A 21,351-nucleotide genomic window follows, 5' to 3' on the forward strand; every position below is an offset into this window, starting at 1 on the left:
CCCAGTGGTATTAAATCACCTTGTTATTTATCGCCCTCTAGAATGCTCTAATTTACACATGGTCTCTTCTCATATGAGTGCTTCAAGTAAATCTGAATTTGTTTAGACAATTTTATGGGTATTATAAAACCACAATTGAATTTCAGGCCTTTGTAGTCATCCAGCGAAAATGCACTCCAATTAGAAATAATTGCTGTTAATGCTGTTATGATGTGGTGGATGCCCACTACACCCCAGAACTTTGTTCTACTAAATCCGCTAAGAATCTCTTCTTTATTCTACAACTAAATAGACAGGCCCCTGGAATATACGCTTTTGGAATTGTAATATAGGAGCAATATTGTGCCTCTCTCTTAATTAACCTTGTTAACCAAGGATTTGGAACATCAGTTGGTTAGTCTAAGAGGGCCTTTTGATCCTCTCAGTACACATCTACAGTTGAGCAGGATGTCACTTTTGTGAAATAAAATGCCTTTTATTCTTTGGCATACACCAAATACCTTTATTATTCTTTGAGTAATAATGTGATAGTTGTGTTTAATGAAAGAACGTGTGCAAAGTGCTCAGTTTCATGCTAGGCATAATAAATACTTTGATTTTTAATATCATAAAACAAGCTTTTTTTATTTTTTAATTTTTTTAAGGCTTTCTGAATGTAAAAGAAATACAGGGACAGTGTTGTCAGAATCATGCAATCAGCTCAAAATAAGTGAGTCCACAGTGGATTCCAGACTCCACATTCCCTGAGACCGTTGCCCTTCTAAGAGCATGTTACCCCCAAGATATGTGAGCTTTCGTCTGACTCTCACAGGGTCCTCCACGGGACCTCTCATCCTCTCCTGTTCCCCACTCAAAAGAAGGTAGGACACGAGGGCTGCTGTTTTTCTCCTAAGGCAAGGAAGGAGCCTGCCCACCAGCCTGGGAAGGAGTTCCAGGGATGTGGTAATTAACAGATTTTTCTTAGTCATGCTTTTATAGTTAATTTTCAAAGCATGAAAGCAGTTGGCCAGTTAATTAAACTGTAAGAATATAATAGATCTGAAATGAAGACAGCACTGATGAATACAAGTGCATAAAACTTTCCATTCTGTAGAAAAATATCTCAACATGAATCCCAACTTGAAATAGCAAATTAAACACCTGAAATTAACCACATTACTATGTCTTCTGGATTAATAGGTAGAGTTCATGTAACTTAGTAGAAAGTCATTTTCAGAGAAGAAGCAACCATTCTTTGATATATTCTAAGAAAAAAAAATGTGATCCTATTTAGAGTTTGGTCTGGGATCACTGCTTGCTAAGCTCATTCAGGGAATGTGCAGTAAGGCTCCTTGACAGGGTGGCACCTGATGGACTTTCTGCAGGATTGGCACTTAGTCTGTGAGTACCCAGGGCGTGTATAAGTAAGTGTTTGTGTGGATGCTTTGGAAAGAAGGACAAGGGAGGCTGACCTTTTATACATTAGGTGGCACAAGTTCAAAAAAGGCCGAAACTGAGAGGAAGGTGACAGGCAATTCAGAGCTCTGAGTCCTCTGGAGAGAGAACACGCCAACTAAACACTCACTCACACTCTCCATCCCTCAGCCAAGCTCTCCAATGCGGGCTCAAGCACAGACACCTGCTCCATTTGAGCCACCACCCCAATGCCCAAGGTGAAGGGTAGTCCATGAGAAAGCAGATTATCCCTCTTTCACATCTGCTGCAAGCAGAAATGACAAAACGGGCTGTTTTTTTATTTTTAAAACTCAGTAAAACAGCAGATAGCAATATTATTTTTAAAGGCATTGGTTGAAAATACTAGTCCAGATAGAAGAATAAGAATGGTACTTGTAGTCTCCAGATATATCTTTTTGGACAAAAACACTTTTCTTCATTGAAATAAGCATTATGTAATGCTGGGTATCAGATGACATCAGCCATAAAGTTGGTCTTTAGTCTTTCTTCTTTTTGCCAACGAAGCCATCCATTACATTAAAGATACCCAAATATTCACACAAAAGTGTTGCTATCTTGCTGGAAAGGATGCTAAAGAGAAGACAAGAGAAAACTTTCTTGGTTATCAGTCGTGAAAGCATCTTTACCAGCTCAGCCGAAAAGCAGCATCACTGATTTGTTGCAGATGAACTCATTCACACACACACATTAGCGTGCGTGCCTTAGGGTCACCAGGGCTTGTCCACTATGGGGCAGAACACTGGCCCAGGGTCTCTACATCTCTCCTTGCTTGATACTCCTTGATACTCTATGTAACGATTGATGGGAAGCAGTGAAGTCTTGTGGAGACGGGTGAGCCTGGCTTGAATCCTAGCTCAGTCATTTACAACGCTGTCTCAAGCAAGTTACTTAGCACACAAGCCTCAGTTTCCTCCAGTGTAAAATGAGATCATTACTCTTTCTGGGACTACTTGGAGGATTTTATGCAGTAACTCCTCAGACCTTTGGCAAGACCCAATTATGACTGTTCATCTTCTCCACCCCGACTCGCCCCTCCCGACAGAGCACTCTGACTCCACAGATCCTGATGTCCATACTGCAGAGCAAGGAGAAGCACGGTAAACAGAACAGGCACAGTCAACCTGAGACTTGTCCTAAGTGGGGGGTGAAGAAAAGGACCCTGTGCTCGCTGTCCCTCTGGGGGCACCCCAAGATATCCAGGTGATTCCTGCCCCCTGCAGCTTCAGGTCTCTGGTCAAATGTTACCTTCTATGTGAGACCTCCCCTGAATGCCATACTGAAAATTAAATCTCAACTTGCACCCCTCCACCTCCCCTTCTGGGATTTCTTTTTCCTGCTGTACATTTCTTCATAGCACTTCTGACCATACCTTTTCTTTTTCTTTCCCTTTTTGCTTGTTTGTTCCCTGCCACCCACCCCCTAAGAGGACAATTTCCATGAGGGCAGGGACTCTTCTCTCTCTTGTTCTTTGCTGTAAACCTCAGATCCTAGGATGGTCAGCAATGTGTGCACACAGTAGGCACTCTCTAATGCTTGTTGAATGAATATTTGAAGGAGTGTGTGATCTGATCCCCTTCACCGAACTTCTTCAGGTTTCCAAGCCTTCTCAGGAGCTATGTAGAGCTCTCTGAAACTGGGGCCCAGAACTAATATCCTGTAAAAGTAAACATAATCTCAATAATTATTCAAAATGTTAAAAAACTTAAGTCCCACGTTCTTTACAATTGGCATTACTATCCTATAAACCTCTATCTATTAGGCAGGAGGTAGTGAGCACACACATTGCCCAATAAACAGTGCATTAAACTCACTAATCCACAAGCCATAACCAGTGTTGCCTTGTATGTTGTAAAAGAGGAGACCGGACCCGGAGAGTAAAATGCATGCCCAGAGCCACAGACTTAGTAACAGCAGGATCAAAACTTGAGATCTCAAACTGCTTGTCAGAGACCCTTTGCCCTGCCCCAAACAGCCTCAGTCAGCCATACCACTCTTGTGTTAGGCGAAGTGTGACAAAAGGGAAGGATGTAAGAATGATTTTTATTCATTACACAAAGTAGATACAACTAGCTAAAGAAAGAAGACATTTCCTTATGCAGGAAAGGCAACGGCTGCTAGCCATGCAGTGGACTTGAGGCATGATATCTGTGTTCAGAGAACTGAAGAATTGTTGTTATCAAGAGGAATGGAATCACTCATAGTGTTAGAGGGCAAAGCTAGAAACAATGGAAGTGAAAACGAGGCAGAATTCAACTCAATAGAGGGGAGTGGTTCAGTAACGAAATGTGCTTCCTTGCAAAGCCTCGTCTGGGGAAGTATTAGATGAGGGGGCAGTATTAGAGGACCTGTCACAGTCTAGACAATGAATTGAGACTGTGGGAATAAGCAGGTGCATCAGCAATTCAGAATTTCTGTAACGGGGTCAAATGTTCATAAACTGCAGCCAGTGAATCTCAGTGTGAAACCCAATGGAGAGCGGAGAAGGATGGGCAAAGATGCTCTCTCATGCTTTTAAGAGGTGGTTATCTTTTCAGTTTTTTCCCCCCAAGTTCTTTAACCATCTGATAGCTCAAATTTATCATCTATTATCAGCTTTACCCACACCACAAATTCCTGAAATATTTGGCTTATTGTCTGGTCTTGACTTTGGGGCCCTGTACTTGAGAAGGCATGGACACAATATCTATTCCAAGATGATTGTTCCATTATGAGCACAAGAAAAAGTGTCTTGCCTAAAAAAAAAAAATCATTTCAATCTGTCCACAGATCATTTAGCAAATATACTTCTTTTTGACAACAATGCAATACTAAGATGACTAGAAGGATCCAATTCCATTTTCTACACTCGGGGGGCACTGCAACTATGCAACTTTGAGATTGTGCCAGCAAATGAGCACAATGAAGAGCTCTAAATTCACTTAACAGGTAGTTTCTAAGTGGCTCCTCCGGGTAGGATTTGGAATAAGCTGTTGACTGGCACATTAGAGAAATAACAGAAGCTTATATTGTTACCTTTTTAAAAACACCAGGAAGTACAATACCCTTGGTATATACAGGTACACTTTCTCTTGCAAGATAGCATCTACTATCTTTCTCACTGCATATTCTGGTTCCAGAACTGGTAACAGAGAAGGAAACCTGAGGGTAAAATAATCCCCAAATTAACAAACTCATAAAAACAATTCTTACAAATTAGGGATAAGAGGGTTGTAAGACATGATCATCTATTTACTTCTTTCCCTTCCATATGTGATTTATTTCTATATTTATGCCCTTATAAACATGATGAGTAATAACATAACTAGAATTTGAAATGGAAAATGATGATTCTAATTAATACACTGATGTAACAATATGCATATACGTAAAATCATATTAAACAAATGGTCTAAATAATGCAAAGCAAGTCTTTGAAAACCAACTGCCTGTGATCTCCCTGAGATACAGACTTGGGCATTTGTGCCCCTTCAATGATGTCCAGTCCTTCTGCGGAATCAGGGAAGAGGGCAGAATGGAGCTGGGTGGCGGAAAGTGGATGTGACCAGGAGCCCCAAGGAGATGGATGAGCAGATCCGGGCTGCAGGGTGGCTATGAGATGGACACAGCCTTGATTACCCATTCACATTAAACTCAGTACCTTAAACACAAACACGTCTGAGGAAAAAAAGAAATTGGGAAACCATTTATAAATCAGGCCAAAGCCTAGAAAAATGTCTTCTTAAGCAACTTTAACAAACAGATAAAGAACGAAATAAAATACATGGCCAATCATTTTTAAAAATGTAGTTTCTTTGAAATCAAAGGATATACTTACTTAGTGGTACAACCTTCAAACATTCCAGTGTTTATTAAAAGTGGGCACACAATAGTGGTTTTGATCCCCATTTGTTTCTGAGCGACTGTTTCTGCAAACACAGCTTCAGCAAATCCAAAGGCTGCAAATTTACTTGCACAATAATCTGAAAAAGACAAACAATGCTAATGTATATTCTAACGTCTTTAAATGGCATTACATTAAGGTTTTCTCGAAACACTCATACTGACAGAGACTGGGACAACATCTCAGGTTCTTATTTTGTATGATCTTGGTCTACTCCCACTGGAAGAAGAGTGAAATGAGTGGGAGAGAACATGGTCAGTTGATAACGACCAAGTGGACTCAAGAGAAGCAGGGTTAGCACAGGAGAAACTGTGCTAGCTATTACACGGGGTACAAAAGGTGCATCCAGTCCCTGTCCCAAAGAGCTTCAACCCAATCAGGGCAGGAAGACACACAAAAGAAGAAGTAAAATAATAAGTGATGTAGGAGTCTCAGCAAGAGAGATCAGTGTGGGTTGTGATACTTGGATCAAGTTTTCTTCCAACTATAACTCTTTCTCCTACTTCTAGAAGAAAAAGAAAGGACTCAGTAGCTTCAACATCAACTTCTTAAATATCTTGAAAATGCAGGGGTAGTGGAAAGCGGCATTTATGTTAGTTTGGAGCTTTCTATCTTCAGACACTCTCACTTCAAGTAAACACCTGAATATTCAATTCACTGAATGGCCAAGTTTGGAGAAGAAAAGGCATTTAGGTAGACTTATTCTTTCCTTTGCCTCACACAGTCAGAGGCATACTTAGTACTCTGTTAAGGAGTAGCTACTACAACTGGCAAGAACCAGGTTACAAGTGCCAGGCATGGGGTTGACGGGCCCTGCTCTTTCCAAGACAGTGGGTAAGATGATAGAGGGAGGAAAGGGGAGAGAAGGGGTCCTGAGCAGCTTCAGGGATCGTCTGAGTCATTTGGCACAAATGCAGCTAACTGAGCCCCTCAACCCCTGAGATTCGGATGAACAGACATGGCCCAGGATCCAGGGAACCTGCATTCTAAATAGCACCCCTAGTGGTCTGATGCACAGGAGCCCCACGCTGTGCAAATTACAAAAGGCTGACACTTCACTGGGGGTGGGAGAGTCTTGTATCTGAAGATAGAAATACTATGTCAGAAAAAGGATTAATAGGAGCTGTAAATACACCTGTATTATTTTAAAGCCCCATGACTCATCAGACATATGAGAGAGAGGTAATAAAAAGAATTCTAAGAAAGATAGAGGAAGGGAAGTCTAGGGTACAGGGAGATGTGTACAGACTGGTAATATTTTGGGTGACTGGTGGTTCTGAAAAACCTATCCACATAACTGAGATGAACTATGCTTAGACTAGTGTTGTGAATGTTGAACTATGCTGCTCAGCTCAAAAGCATTAGGAAGTGCCTGATTAGCAAACTGGCCAATCTGTGATCCGAATGTTGCAGCTAGGGTTTCTGATGGATGAGTCTCAGGGATCTGCACAAGCCAGGACCCAGGGTGTTTGCTCCAAGGGACACCCTGGTAGGTACGGACAAGATTTCTGTTCGCCCTAGGGCCAGCTTCTGAGTGGGGCTGCCTTCACCGAAGATCTTCGTGTTTCTCTTTGTCCCCTCCCCACTGCTAACGTCAAGTCAGTTGCAAAGGAGATGGAAATGACAACCACTTTCGGTAAGTCTTTAACCAGCAAAAAAGCAAAGAAGTTAATTTTAGGTTTCCTGGGGTCAAGAAACTTTCTCCAAACTCACAGCAGGGGTTTCCACTCTACCTACTGAAAATTCAGAAAGCATAGTGGTCCTTCCACCATCCTGATAAAGAGTGCTAGGTGAATTTTGGAGGACAGTGGCTATGCTAATCACTTGTATCAAAAATTTATCAGTAAAGCCTCTCTCTCTTTTTTTAAACCAAGGGGATTGCATAAAACCTAATGATTCCCAAGTGCATAGTTCAAATTCATCTATGTATACCTGATGGGCAGTTTTGCTGCACAATGAAGTTTTCAATAACTTACCTCATTGAATGTACTTCTTAATTTACTATCCTTTATCATCAGTACATCAAGTTAATGCTGATTCTTCAGAACTATCATGTAAGTTAAAATTCTAAGACATTTTTACAATTGCAAAATATTAAATTTCTCTTACCTGCCAGTCCATTTACTCCAGTTAATCCAGCTGAACTTGAAATGCAAACCAAATGTCCATGGTCATTTGCAATCATAGCAGGTAGAAAGGCTTTATAAGTCTAAGAAGAGCAAAGTAAAACTTTTAACATTTTACACCACATTCCATATTTTTTTAGATGTTTATATGATCATTTTGATTAAAAAAATTTTAAGCTCATAAAAATACCTGAAGACACTGGGATATGAAAACAAACATCTGGCAAGTAATCATCTTAACTTGTTTAACTTATTAAATCAATATTTGCCTGGTGGCAATTCCAATATTATTAAAAATAATTTATTTAGACATATTTTGCTCACATTTGACTTTTAAAAACACAATATTAAGACAATAATTGAAGCAGTATAGGAAAATCTTAGTTGTGGCAGTCACAGTCCAGAAAGGAAAGGATATGATTATTTAGACTATAATCAAGGATATGGTTATTTAGATTTATATTTCCTTTTTTTCCTCCTTGGATCATATTTGAATTTCAAGTGTTTCCTGAACATTGTTCACAGGACTTGCTGCTCTTGGCTTCAGTTTAAAAGTATCACTTGGTTCTTAAATTCATCTCTACTTCTTTGAATAATGGTTTCTTATTTTTATTCCTCGTCATAAAAAAGAGTATCTGTTATGAAGAGGGGGCATGTACTGGGTCTCAGTCTATAGAACACCTCCACCTTCACTGTGGGATCTGGAGAAAGAAGGTAAAGGAGAAAGGAGCTTTGGGAGAAGATATATTTTGCAACAAAAAAATAATCAAAGATGAATAACTGCACACTCATATGACATAAGTTTATATTTCATATTTCTTTTCAAATATGAATAATATTGATGTAAGAAAATTTTATATATTGAGGTATATGGGAAAGCCATCTTTGTTTAAACTTGATTTGGCCTAAATTTTATTTAAACCAAAGAAGCCTGACTTATGGCCTATGAAACATTCATTGTACGTCTGCTTTAATCATTATCCCCAAGGAAACAATGTACTTTTTGAAGACAAGAATTGATGCCTCCCTTCTTATGACTCAGTAGTTTTTGAAGATAAGTTTCCCTTTCCACACACCAGGGTCATATTGACCTGCTGTGTACGTGCTGACTTGTAACAAAATATCTCCTTAAATCCTTGAAAGAATACACTCCTGTCACGCTTGATGTACATCTCTTTGTTAGGAAATGGCATATAATGATGCTGAAAACCATTCTTTGCAGCACTATGTTCCCTTGCAAAGGCTGCACTCCCAGGCTATAGTCCTCAGCTTGGCTGGAATAAAACTCCCTGCTATAGAATGACAATTGATTATTTACATTGACAATATGAATAAATATGAGAAAAGGGATCTCCTACAAAACTCAAACAACCTTTGTTTGTCTGCATTGCAGTGAGTTTGAGAGAGAAACTAACATGTAGACAGAGCTAGAAAATCAAAACCAGCAAACAGTGCAGCATAATAAAAACAACTTGAGTTTCGATAGTCTGCAGTGGTCACTTCCTTTCTCCACGGGGACACTCCGCTTGGGAGCATGGTCACCATGAGCTCCCTGACCCACTAGCAATTAAATGCCCATTCCATGCAGGGGCTCAAAGAGTGTATGCAAACTTGCCCAGAAGGAGCATATAGGGTGAGAAGAGGGGAGGGGATGACAAGGGCCAGAGAAATGCCAGCACTTCAGGAACAACTAGAAGAGAGAGGAAAAGAAGAGAAAGGGGAGACCATGAAGGAGACTGGAGAAAAACAGAGAGATGGGAAAAGAACACTAAAGCTACAGGAGTGGAGACCTTTAAGGAGATCATGTCTTTATCTTCATCCTGACCACATATGCTAATGAAGAAGGACCTTTGGGACAAGACAAGAGAAATCACTTGCAGTAGTTCCTGAAGGAACATCGTGGCCACTTAGTTCTGAATCTTTCCATCTTTCGCCAAAAACTAGATGGAACACCAAGAATGCCACCATTACACTAATGGCACCATTATACTTTTGGTGAAACTAGGGGACAGAAAACTGACAAACTCCAAATAATATGTAAAGGTGGGTCAAAGGAGAGCTGGGCAGGAAGTCCATCTGGAGAGAGGTGAGGAGAATGGAGGGGGATCTCAGAAATCTCCAGCAAAGACACTCTCCCAGAAGGAGAGAGCTTGCCCAGGGAAGGATGAGCTGTGAACAAGGCAGAATGAAATGGGCCCAAGGGCTGGGAGGGGCAGAACGAGAAGTGCGTGGTGTGGGGAGGCCTGACATGACTGGTCTCAGCAAAGGCTGGGGAAATGCAACTTCTGAAAGTAGGCACATCATCTTAGAAGTCAGGGGCCGTGCCACTCACGTCTGCAGCACGTAGTCACCAAGTTTGACTGGTAAAAACTCTCCTTTCCCTGGTTAGGTCTTCGTTTGCCCAGAACAGACCTGATGAATGCTTGCTTATTAATGATGCCTCCTTTCACTTTCAAAAGAGTTCCAGCTTAGGCAAGTGATAAGGTCACCCTGGTCATGTCTAAGTGCAATCACTTGCTGTGTAGCTTTGAGCAAATCTTTTAACTTATGTGATCCCTTATCTCACTGAGCTGTTTTAGGGATTATACATGAGGTGCTTAGGATAGTACCCGACATAGGCTGGCCATCAATAAATGACCACAAGGACAGTTGTGTCTTTGTAGGATTCCCTGAACAGAGGCCCTGGGAGGTGTAGGTTAAGTTGGATCAGGAGAGGATGTCTGAGTAGACCAGGACAAATCTAAAACTGAGAAGTCTGTGCTTTACTTAGAGGCTGTTATTATTGTAAGAGAACAAGAGGAAGGTACTTCTAAATGTCAGAGTAACTTTATATTTATTATGAGAAGAAAAAATAATTACCCATAAATGTGCTTTGAAATTCACATCAAAAGACTTTTCTATAAGCTCATCCGGGCAGTCGAGGAAGTTTTTGCCAGTTACGATTCCAGCATTGTTGATGAGGATGGAAATGTCACCAACTTCTCTCTTAACCTGAATCGAACAGCAAGAGCAACACCGCACATGCAGTAATTCCTCATAGGATCTAGGTTTAATTTTTGCCACAGTTTTATACGCTTCTTAGCCTTGTTAACGCAGATTGAGTTTATGCACTCTAAAAACAAAGTATGTCTTATTTCTTTCGCTGAGTTTACAGCGCACCAGTGATCCCAGTCTGATGCCATTCCTCTCATTTCCTCCCCTTCTTATGATGGTGCCAACGCTGCAATGTTACTTTCCTTCTACAGTTAAAGTTATTCTTATACTCAGTGATTAGTAATTTTGTTCTATGCTGTGTATAACTAGTACATAATTTTAACCATTGCAATGGGACGTAAGATATTAGATCTATGTCAGAAATCAAGACCTGGCACACACTGACATGGGGGTGGAGCAGGGAGAGAGTGGAGGAAGTATGATATTCAGATTCATGTTTTAAACACACAGTGTAGCTCAGCACCCATCTGTCCTGTTTTCATCAACTGTCTGGTGGGCATGTGAATAAAGAGAAACCGCATTAAATTGGAGTCAGGAGGCCAAAAGGGGGAGCTTTCATGCCTTAGGTTGATAGCAGAGCCCAACAAGAAGAAGAAAGACTCCCTCTTCTTGACCAGCAAGCTCAGCCAGTGAGAGACTTAACTCAGTCAACGAGAAGCCACGACACCTCGACCTCTGTTTACTTCAGCCCCGCCAACTTCCTCCTCCCCTCGATAAAAGAGTTTCTCCTCCCTTGCTGCTCTGGGACTTGCATGCGGCTCACTGTGGTTGCGGACCTTGAACTGCAATTTTTTGCCGATCTCAGATGAATGCATTTTTTCTGGAGAGATAACTAGCTGTCTATTTGTTTAAGGTCAACACTTAGGCGGCCTGTAAGGGGATCCAGAGAAGACCCCCGAAGACTCTGAGGATGGTGAGCAAACAGGTGTGGTACCCACAACAGAGCCCACTGAGCCCGCTGCTTTTCTCACCAACTTCACAGTTTGAGGGTGAGTCTTTCTCCTGGATCCGAGCTTCTGTCCTCTGTGTGTTTGAAGCTCTCTAGGTTTCATCGGTTATCTATTTTAAGGCTTCGTCTTTTTCTGGTTAAGGCCTTGTTTGTCTGTGTGTACTCAGGTGGCACTTCAGCCTGACTCATCGAATCAGGCTGTTCCTCGGAACTGTGCTAGCCTTCGGTCTGATTCCTTTTGTTTGTTTGCTGAGGAAGATTCGCCCTAAGCTAACATCCACTGCCAATTTTCCTCTTTTTGTTTGTCAGCTGCCACCATAGCATGGACACAAATAGACGAGTGGTGTAGGTCCGTGCCCAGGAACCGAAGCCAGGCCACTGAAGTAGAGTGCCTAGAACTTAACCAGTAGGCTACTGGGGCTGGCCCTGATTCCTTTTGGAACTGGAGTGTTTCTACTGAAGCGGTGCTGGCCTTCAGTCCGACCTTCGGACGGTCCGTTGGAGCTGCGCGGGCCCGCCTCCCTTGGAAGCAGACTGTTCCTCGGAGATGCAGCGATCAACTTTCGGTCTGATTCCACTTGGACTCAGACTGTTCTTTGGAACTGTGTCAAGTCAACCCTCAGGCCACCTTACTGAAATCGGACTGTTCTATTGGAACTGGCTGGTGTGAAGCCTGCAGGCTGTTTGAGCTGGTCAAGCTGTTTCAGCTGTTTGAGCTGTTTAGGCTGTTTGAGAATTATTCCTCTGCTCTAAAAAAAGCCCTAGGAAATGAGATCCCAGTTATCTAAATATTTTGAGCCCCGCCCTGCCTCTGGCACAGAGACCCTGGCTGATTTTATGGTCACAAACTGTGGTCATTCCTCATGCGCATTTCCAACTAAATGGACTGACTTGACCAAAAGTAATTCAGAATAAGAATGGCCAATTTGGGAAACTTCGGAACTCCCCAAACTTACTTTTCTTAAAGCCGAACTGGACAACCCTAGCTCTGTAATTTCCAAAGCTGAATGGAACGCCTATATTGACTGGTATCTTCAGGCTTCCAAACAGTACCAGGAGTCTCAAATTCCCTGTTTGCAAAATAAAATTTTAAGGTCGGCTGAGGCAAACAAACGGTTAAAGAAAGATAAAATGGTTTCTGAAGTCTCACATTCCTCTTTCTTGGCTTCTTCATCTAAGGCTCCGCCTCGGGAACCATCTTCCTCCTTCCTTTCTGTACAGTCCACACCTCCGCTATACTCTCAGTCACCCCATACTAACACTCTCACTGAACTTCCCCTTTTTGTGGAACCGCTCGCATTCCTTCTTCCTCTGAACCTATCAGAACCTGTCCCTTTAAAATTAAGCCTTCTGAGGATCCAAAGGCTAAACCCTTATGTAATCCCTGGACTAAAGCCTAACTGCGAGCCACAGTCAAAGATTTTTCCAAAGCTCCCTAGGAGCCTCACAAATTTGCTGAAGAATTTAGTATGGTCATTTAACTTGGTTTCTTATCAACTTGGTTTCTCTAACTTATAGCAGCTAGTTCATATGCTTGTCAGTGAAGGCCAGGTCCACTAGATGTGAAAACTGCCAATTGAGAAAATCCTACAAGGTCTCTTGAATTACAACCAGGAAACCAACCCTCGGACCTGTTGTATGATCAGGCTCAGGCAATAGCTAGACAACTTCATTGGGAAATTCCTAAGGCTTTCCCAAAGCTTGTTGATTGGAACAAAATTCAGGCTTGTGTTGGGGCCATGCCGTGGTGTAGTGGTTAAGTTTGGCACACACCACTTTGGTGGCCCAGGTTTGCAGGTTTGGATCCCGGGCATGGACCTACACCACTTGTCAGCCATGCTGTGGTGGCAGCTCATATATAAAATAGACAAAGATTGGCATTAATGTTAGCTCAGGGTTAATCTTCCTCAAGCCAAAAAAAAAAAAAAGAAGAACAAGAAGAAGATTGGCAATAGACGTTAGCTCAGGGCAAATCTTCCCCAGGAAAACAAAACAAAACAAATTCAGGTTTGTGCACAAAAACCTGATGAACCTGTTCATGACTGTTATAATTGACTCCAGATTGTTTTTAAAGAAAATTCTGGTCTTCCTTCAGACGCTGATTCCACCTGGGTAGCTTTTAACTCTGTGTTTATCAATGGGCTGACCTGGGATCTTTCCCTTCCAGTAAAAAGGACCAGGATATAATGGGAAACTGTGTCCACTGCAGATTTAGTTAATCTGGCAAACCAACTCTCTCACACTCTAGATGAGTCACCTGAAGAAAGACGGCTAAAATTCTTAGTCTTCACCTCCAGCAAATGACGGCCCCTAAATGAAACCAAAAACCTAGTCTCTGTTATTATTGCAAAGAACCAGAATATTGGAAAAGAGATTGTTACAAATTTAAACACTTCAGGTGCCTTCAGCCCTCTAACCAGCCTTTCCAATGTCCTACAAATTGCCAATGACAGGGATCCAAGGAACTACAGGTGTTCTTTGCAATCCTCCTTCTTATTTGGCTTGGAGAAACATTTCTCCAGATTGACGATCAATCCCTTTCTGTCCTAAGTGACACTGGAGCCACCCTCTTGAGGTTCAACCTCACTACTATAAAGCAGCCCTGCCTCAGAGTACTACGACAGTTCAAATAGTGGGGATCTCTAACAAACCTCCAAAGCTTCCTGTCTCTGAACCTATTCCCATTTGTTGAGGCCCTATGAGAGACATACACCCTTATTTCCTAAGTCCCTTCACCTCTATTCATCTTTTAGGCTGAGACTTCTTGGAAAAGTATCATGCCAGAATTTCTTTCTCCCAAAAGGGGAAAATAAGTCTAGAATTTGACAGTAGTTATCAAAATGGCCAACCAGGTGAATTAAATGACACTTTGACATCTTTTATTTGCGCTGCCCCTGACAGTGCTAGCGTTGATTCTGGAAACACGGATCACTTGTCCCTATTGAATCAGCTGCCACCCTCCTTATGGGCAAAATCTCCAAATGATATCAGTAAAATTCACAGCACACCTCCCCTCAGGATTCAAAAAGATCCCTCAAAACCTCCCCCCAGGATTAATTAGTACCCTATAAGTAAAGAGACCCTTCAAGATGGAAAGCCCATAGAAGAGGATTACTAAGGCTCAAGGCCTTATTATCCCTTGTACTAGCCCCTGTAACACTGTATTTTACCTGTGAGAAAACCCAACAGCCAAAGGCAGAGGTTTGTCCAGGACCTCCAAGCAATAAACTACACTGTTAGCCCTCACCTCTGTTGTTCCAAACCCTCACATGCTCCTAACATCCGTTCCCACTGGGAGCAAACTCTCTATGCCAGTTGATTTACATAGTACATTCTTTAGCATCCTAGTTGATGAAGCTAGTCAATACCTTTTTGTCTTCACTTGGGAAGGAAAACAATTCACCAGACAGCAGTGTATGCTGAAGAGAAGCGAAAACTTCAGCAGAGTTTCATTGAAAGCCCTTCTTACTTCTCACAAATCCTGGAGGCTGATCTGGATGATATAAGCTCCCCAGGGGTTCTACTTTGTTAGAATATGTGGATGATATGCTTCCTTGCTCTCCCTCACAAGTCTCCTCATAGGAAGACAGCAGCCACTTGCTAAAGCTTTTAGCCTTAAAGGGACGTAAAATCGCCAAGGGCAACTTGTAGTTTGCACAAACTCACGTTTGATATTTAACACCTCTGATATGAGAACAAGGGCTACCTTTAGATCCAGACAGGCTTCATGATGTCTTAAGTTTCCCGAAACCCAAAACTAAGAGCCAACTGCAAGATTTTCTCAGGCTAGTTGGTTATTGCCAAAACTGGATTCCAAATTTCTCTCTTCTGGCCAATCCTCTGTATATTTTACTAAAGAACAACAACCCCGATCCAATTTTATGGGAAGAATAGGATGACATAGCCTTTAAGGCCTTAAGAGAGTTTGATGAACCCACCTGTCCTTGGACATCTGAATAATCAGACTCCCTTTTTCCTTTTTGCATATGCAAGGACTTTCCAATGTGACAGGGCTGCTCGTTGGAGGCTGGTCTGGTTCCTTTCTTCTCACTGCATTGGTGAATTCTGGGAGCCACAAAAAAAGTGGGCCAGGAGTGTGATGTCTGGAGTAGTCATGCCAATGTGAGGACAGAGAAATCCTTATGAGGGAAAGGAGGCAGCCACCAAACAAGCATATGCCTCTCTGAACGAAGGAAACCCTTACCATTGGCATATTGGAGCTGTGGTTTCCTGAAGGTGTTCTTTATCTGCAAATCTGTATCATCACCAAAGGAGTAACTGTGGTTAAGAGTCTTTAGGATGAATAAAATATTATGATTTTCTTATGACTGCTTAAGAGAAATACACATTCAAATGAAAGGCACTGTGGTAGGGTGGAAATGGCTGGATTGAAAGTCAGACCAAACATGGCTTCAAATCCTGGCTTAGTCATGTGCTAGGTCTGTGACCCTGAGCAGGTTATTTAATATCTCTGTGTCTCAGCTTTATCCTCAAAGAAGGGTGCTGCCACCTACCTCCTATACTATAATGGGGGCCAGCACAGTCAGTATAGCGTGGTGATTAGAGCACACACTGGGAGTTATCAGACTCCAGTCCCAGCTGTGGCTTTGCTGCTTGTTAGCTGTGTTTCTTAGGTACGCTACTTACCTGCCTTAACTCTTGGTTTCCTTATTTGTGAAATGGAGATAATAACGGGCTAGACTTTATAGGATTATGATATAATACAGAGTGCTTAGCAAGCTGTATTGCATACAGTGAGAACCCAAAAATCCTAATTCCCACTCCCAATATTTTTTTAAATTAAAGAGATATTGGAGACAGGCAAATTGGCACTGACAAAGGGAAATAGACAAAGAAACTGATGTATGTTAAAAGATTAACATGGAGTTCTTACTACCCGGCGAAACCAGTAAGCACTCAAGGTTTACCTCATCGGCCACCCTATACACTTCTTCTCTTTGACTGCAATCACAGGTGTAGGCATAAACTCTCGTGGCTCCAGCGGCCCGAGCCATCTCGCATGTCTCCTCGGTCCCCTCCTTGTTGATGTCCCAGAGAACAAGCACAGATCCAAGGCTGGCAAATTTGAGGGCTAGGAGCCTTCCGAGTCCACTCCCAGCACCTGTTATGAGCACTATTTCACCAGCAACGTTCTTCCGTGGCTTTGGGATTAAGGTAAAAACCATGTCCTCCAGAACACTAAACACTGATTTTCCTAAGAAAACGAACAAGTCCTTTGTTGAGTTCAGGTCGGGCGCCATATTCTGGCTGACACCTATAAAGAAAGATAGACTCTTATAAGGACCTAGGTGTCCATTCCTTCCGGGTTGCCTACTACATGGAGCTCGTACTTTCTGAAACAGTGAAGCCAACTGAGAAGCATGATTTAAACATTTCTCTTGGTAGCTGACTCTGACCTTACACAGGGGAGGGAACCCACAGGAAAGGTATCTTAGCCAACTTTCATTCACAGCACCAAGCTCGATACACACCTGCATGCCTGCTGGGCATTGGGCGTGACAGAAATGTTCATTAACCCGGAACTGAAAGCATATCCAAATTTAAGCCAAGGAGAAGTCCACTGTTTTCACAGTTAACCATTCTTCACAATGACCACGAGTCCTGTTGATTTTATGTTCAAAATCTTGACTACATCATAATGTTTATGGGACGACTACTATCTTTCTGGTTTTATTTTTATCTCCTTTCGGATTTGTTTTCTAATTTGCACTGTGTCACTATTTAAAATCTGAGATTCAAGAGGAAAATGTAAAATCCTATTTGTATAACGTATTTGAAGAGGAATAATTAGTTGTTCTAAACCTTTTCTGATAGATTCGCTGTCGGCACAGGATACCCCTTCCCCAGGCTCTTTTGTCTCCGTGCCACATTATTTACCACTCGGCCCTGTGATTGTAGGATGTCGGTTAGAGAGAGACCTGGATTCCTGTCCTGCCCTGCCCCTGTCTAGCTGTGGAGCCTTGGGCAGGCTGTGGAGTCTCTCTGAGCCTCAGTCGGTCTCCTCATCTCTACTAGTCCTGTGGCACAGGGTGGTTTTGCAGATAAAATAAGAATGTATGTTACATGCTTGACCACAATGCTGGCTCACAGGAAGCACTTTGCAAATCTTACCATGTTTCTCAGATTCATACCGCTGCTCACCAAGAAGTCACTCAATAGGTTTGCTGAATGAATAAAAGGCCTCCCCTTGACAAACTCATACAGGGCTCACTGCTTACATCTTGCTATCAGTTACTCACACTTTAGAGAGAATGAATTTATAAGATGCTTTACTAACAACCAGTTGAGAAAGAATGGAAGGTCTTATTTCTTCCAGGATGAGAAGACATGTTTAGTGGAGGGCATACTGTGCTGGGGACAGGGAGCTTCCCTGAACGGGGTGTCCAATTGAGAGGCACAGATGAGGGCAGGAGACGTTCTTCATTAAAGAGTAGCAGGGGTCTACCCTGTGGCGGAGTGGTTAAAGTTTCCTGTGCTCCGCTTCAGTGGCCCTGGGTTCACAGGTTTGGATCCCGGGTGCGCACCTACTCCAGTCATCAGCCAGGCTGTGGCAGCATCCCACATACAAAGTAGAGGAAGACTGGCACAGGTGTTAGCTCAGGGCGACTCTTCCTCAAGCGAAAAAAGAGGAGGATTGGCAATGGATGATAGCTCAGGGTGAATCTTCCTCACAAAAAAAAAAAAACAAAAAAAAGAGTAGCTGGTCTTCACTTACTGTGCAGTTTGCTAAGGACAGACTAGTTACTATTAATGAGTGCAGGTGGATAGATTATCTGCAGGAGGCCTTGGAGCATGGTCAAACCCTTAGGAAATTGTTGTGACCTAAACTGTCGTTTCTTGGTTCATTCTACAGATGGGACTGACTCATGTCTCAATATGATGGGACATGCCACTGTCTCAACGTTGGCATGATGCAAGACCTAGAACAAACGCATTGTTTACCCCTGTCTTGGCAGATGCTTACTAGATTCTTAAAAAGTTGGCATCCTGAGGTCTCCCTAGATTGGGGTTTAGGGTGTCTGCTGGGTATCCGCACAGGTAATGAGGACTAGGCATTAAAGTTTGAGCTGGAATTCTGGATCTGCCACTGACTTCTCTGCAATCTTGCTAAAAATTATTTACTCTCTGAGCCTCAGTTTCCTCCTTTAAACAGGGGGATTCTAGTAGAATGTACCAATACTTATGGAATAGGGGAGGTGTGGAAGTAAAATGAGTTAACACAGGTAAAGTGTTAAGGAGTGTTAAATGGTCACTATACCGCGCACGGAACTACTAAGCAAGTTGGAAAAACAAACAGGCCCTTCTTGCTCTAATACAGCCCTCTCCAGCATGCATGCATGCGTGGGGGTGGGGGTGGGGCAAGACGAGTTGGGCTGGATTTCAGCACCTGCCAGATTACACATCGTCTCCCCCTCTGCTCCAAATTCCCATAATGTGGAGGCCTTGCCGGAACAGTGCCAGGCACATAACGACAGCAAAATAAATATTAGCTAGAGCTATGACTGGTGTTCCTGCTAGCGTATGAATGAATGATCCTTGGCTAAACCAATGACAGACGGTTACAGTAAGTATACTTACAAACAAGTGTAAATGTAAGGTTCAGTTTTACTGTATAGACTCTTCCTTACAGGTTACAGAGCATATTAAATTTAATCAGGCTGAAGACTTTTTTGGTGTCTCCATCCCATGGCCTAGCCGCTTAATCCAAAAGCTGAACTAACTTGGTGCAATGTAAACAGGTGACGTCAGCTTCCCAGCAGTGGCAGGATGTTTACCCTGGGAAGGGGGGCAGGTAAGGGGCATGGGGCGAATTGGGGGCCGTGGGAAGCAAGAAAGAGATGCATTGAGCAGCAGAGAGCAGGGCGCTTGGGCAGAATGGACCAAAGAAGAAGAGCGGACCAGGGAGGCTCCCGCTCTGTGCTCCGGTGGGGAGGGAAGCTGGCAGCTCACCCCTCGGTGCTCGGCCGCGGCGGCCGCAGGGACGCTGCAGCCTGGCGCTCCCTCGGGCTCGCCCCGCGCCACCCGGCCTCGGTTTACCTGCCCGCGCTCACGCCCGCGGCCGGCCGGCCTCTCACCACCCGGGCCGCTGCGGGCCGGCGGGGTGCGGAGGCGCGGCGCGTCGGAGCCAGCCGGCGCCACCTCCTCCCCGAGCTGCTGCCCAGTGCCCGGGTCCGGACCTCGGCAACTCACCCCGGATACGCTGCCCTCGCTGCCCGCCGAGAAGCCGCGCTCGCCTGCCAAGGACACCGGGACCCTGGCTCGCCCCTGAGCGAGGTTCAAGGATTTATCCCAGCGTCCGCCGGAAACCTCGCCCAAGGGCCGCCGGCCGCGCCCCGCAGGGGTGGGGCCGCCCAGGTCCCGCGCCACGTGGGCCCGCGCTCCCTTCCTTTTTTGCCCCGGCCGCCACATTTGGAAGCTGCAAATTCGGTTGTGATGACTGGATGTGCACGCCGGGATTTCGAACATAAGAATCACGCGGGGACGTTTGAAAATCCCGATGCCCAGGCTGCACTCTGGATTATTAAATCAGAATTTCTGCGTTGGAAGGGGGCCCAGGTATCAGCATTTAAAAAGTTCCCCAGGTGTTTCCAAAGCACAGTCTTGAGGTTGGGAAACCTTGTGTTAGAGGGCAGACAGGTGGAGGCGTCGATGGGAAGCGGGAGTCAGGTCATGCCTCTGCAGCCTGCAGCGCAGGGCACGGGTGCGGAGCTCTCCTGCGGCGTCTGACTGCCCTACTTGGGATCTTGGTCAGTTGCCTCCCGGTGTAGGTAAAGGGTCGGGAGGTGCGGGCGGGGGTGGGTGCCACGCTGGCAGGAGGTAGAGGAGAAGTGGGTGAGCGAGAAGTTTCTTCTAACAAGATGAGGTTGAGAAAAAAAGAAAAGTCAACAGTGTACTTTGATCCAACCAGTATTTACTAAACATCTTCTCTGTGTACAAAGATCAAGAGGATGCGGCAGTGCTACGTCTAAGAAAAAAAAAAGATAAAAATCAGTTAATAACATTAGCTAATCATCAAGTTCCTGTAAGCATATCACCACTGAAATGCTTATAATAAAAGGATGGAGTTTGCTGAGTGGCATAAGGAGCAGAAGTATCAATAAATTAGGAGGTGTTGAAGAAAAAACGAGGAGTCAGGACAAGATTGCGTTTGGAATTCACCCAGGGTTGGGTCGGACACACACAAGTGGGAAGGCTCAGAGGAGAGCATCGTTAGCCAACCTATACCTGGCACAGACCTGGGTGTGTGAAGAGTTGCACGTTTGTTCTCTCTTTGGCTGTGAGAAGAAACAGGTTGTAGAAGCCTGGAAAAGTAGATGAAGGGTGGAGCCTGGACTGTCATTTCAGTGCTTAGGAGGTTACTTGTGTTCTGTAGGCAGTGGTGAGCTGTGGAAAGCCTTCGAGTGGCTGCTCTGTTGGAAAGTGAATGGGGCAGGTGTGTGCTTTGGTTTCAGGTTAGCAGTCATCACCCAGGGGCATGTGCTCTGCAGGGCTCTGTGCGTGACTCTGGGGAACTACCCCGGGTGCACAGAAGAGGGGCACCTAGCCAGCCTGGATAGGGAGAGGTAGGTGGAAGGGTGGGTGTGGAGGTGAGTGGACTAAGGCATAGAAAAGTTGGGTGATGGACTCCAGGTCATACAGCCTACCTGCAAGAGTGCAGATGGGGAGATATTGGCAAACACCAGCCTTATGAAATCTTCCAGGTTTCTCTGAGCAAAGGCCTGGGCTGTCACTCGTTTTCTGGGCAGAGGGTCAGAGTAGAGCTCAAGAAAGAAATCTCAAGCATTATTAGAAATCTCATTAAAACAGGATATGAAGGTAAAGCAGTGAGAGTTCATTGGTGATGTAATTAAGGGAACTAGAGGCCCTGCTGTCTGGAGAAGGCCTCACTTTGACTTGATGTGGGAGAAACTCAGTGCATTGACCAT

The 21,351-nt window shown here is 43.8% G+C and overlaps 1 protein-coding gene across 3 annotated transcripts; it reads right to left on the minus strand.

The window, feature by feature from the left end:
- Positions 1 to 1,712: 1,712 nt before the first annotated feature.
- On the minus strand, positions 1,713 to 19,766 carry SDR16C5 (short chain dehydrogenase/reductase family 16C member 5). 3 transcript variants are annotated; one of them, XM_046641975.1, is made up of 7 exons: positions 19,616 to 19,766; positions 16,333 to 16,679; positions 10,321 to 10,452; positions 7,445 to 7,544; positions 5,270 to 5,414; positions 4,468 to 4,593; positions 1,713 to 2,025 (listed from the first exon to the last, which is right to left on the minus strand). In XM_046641975.1, exons 2-7 carry the CDS (start codon positions 16,663 to 16,665, stop codon positions 1,932 to 1,934), a joined length of 930 nt encoding a protein of 309 aa, XP_046497931.1. In that variant the 5' UTR covers positions 16,666 to 16,679; positions 19,616 to 19,766; the 3' UTR covers positions 1,713 to 1,931. The 3 variants fall into 3 exon arrangements, with proteins under 3 accessions (XP_046497931.1, XP_046497932.1, XP_046497933.1); XM_046641976.1 differs by lacking the exon at positions 19,616 to 19,766 and adding an exon at positions 15,343 to 15,469 and having other exon boundaries at positions 16,333 to 16,464; XM_046641977.1 differs by lacking the exons at positions 16,333 to 16,679; positions 19,616 to 19,766 and adding exons at positions 15,343 to 15,507; positions 15,609 to 15,632.
- Positions 19,767 to 21,351: the final 1,585 nt, after the last annotated feature.

Source organism: Equus quagga, chromosome 16 (assembly GCF_021613505.1).
Source record: "Equus quagga isolate Etosha38 chromosome 16, UCLA_HA_Equagga_1.0, whole genome shotgun sequence".
Lineage (NCBI taxonomy): Eukaryota > Metazoa > Chordata > Mammalia > Perissodactyla > Equidae > Equus > Equus quagga.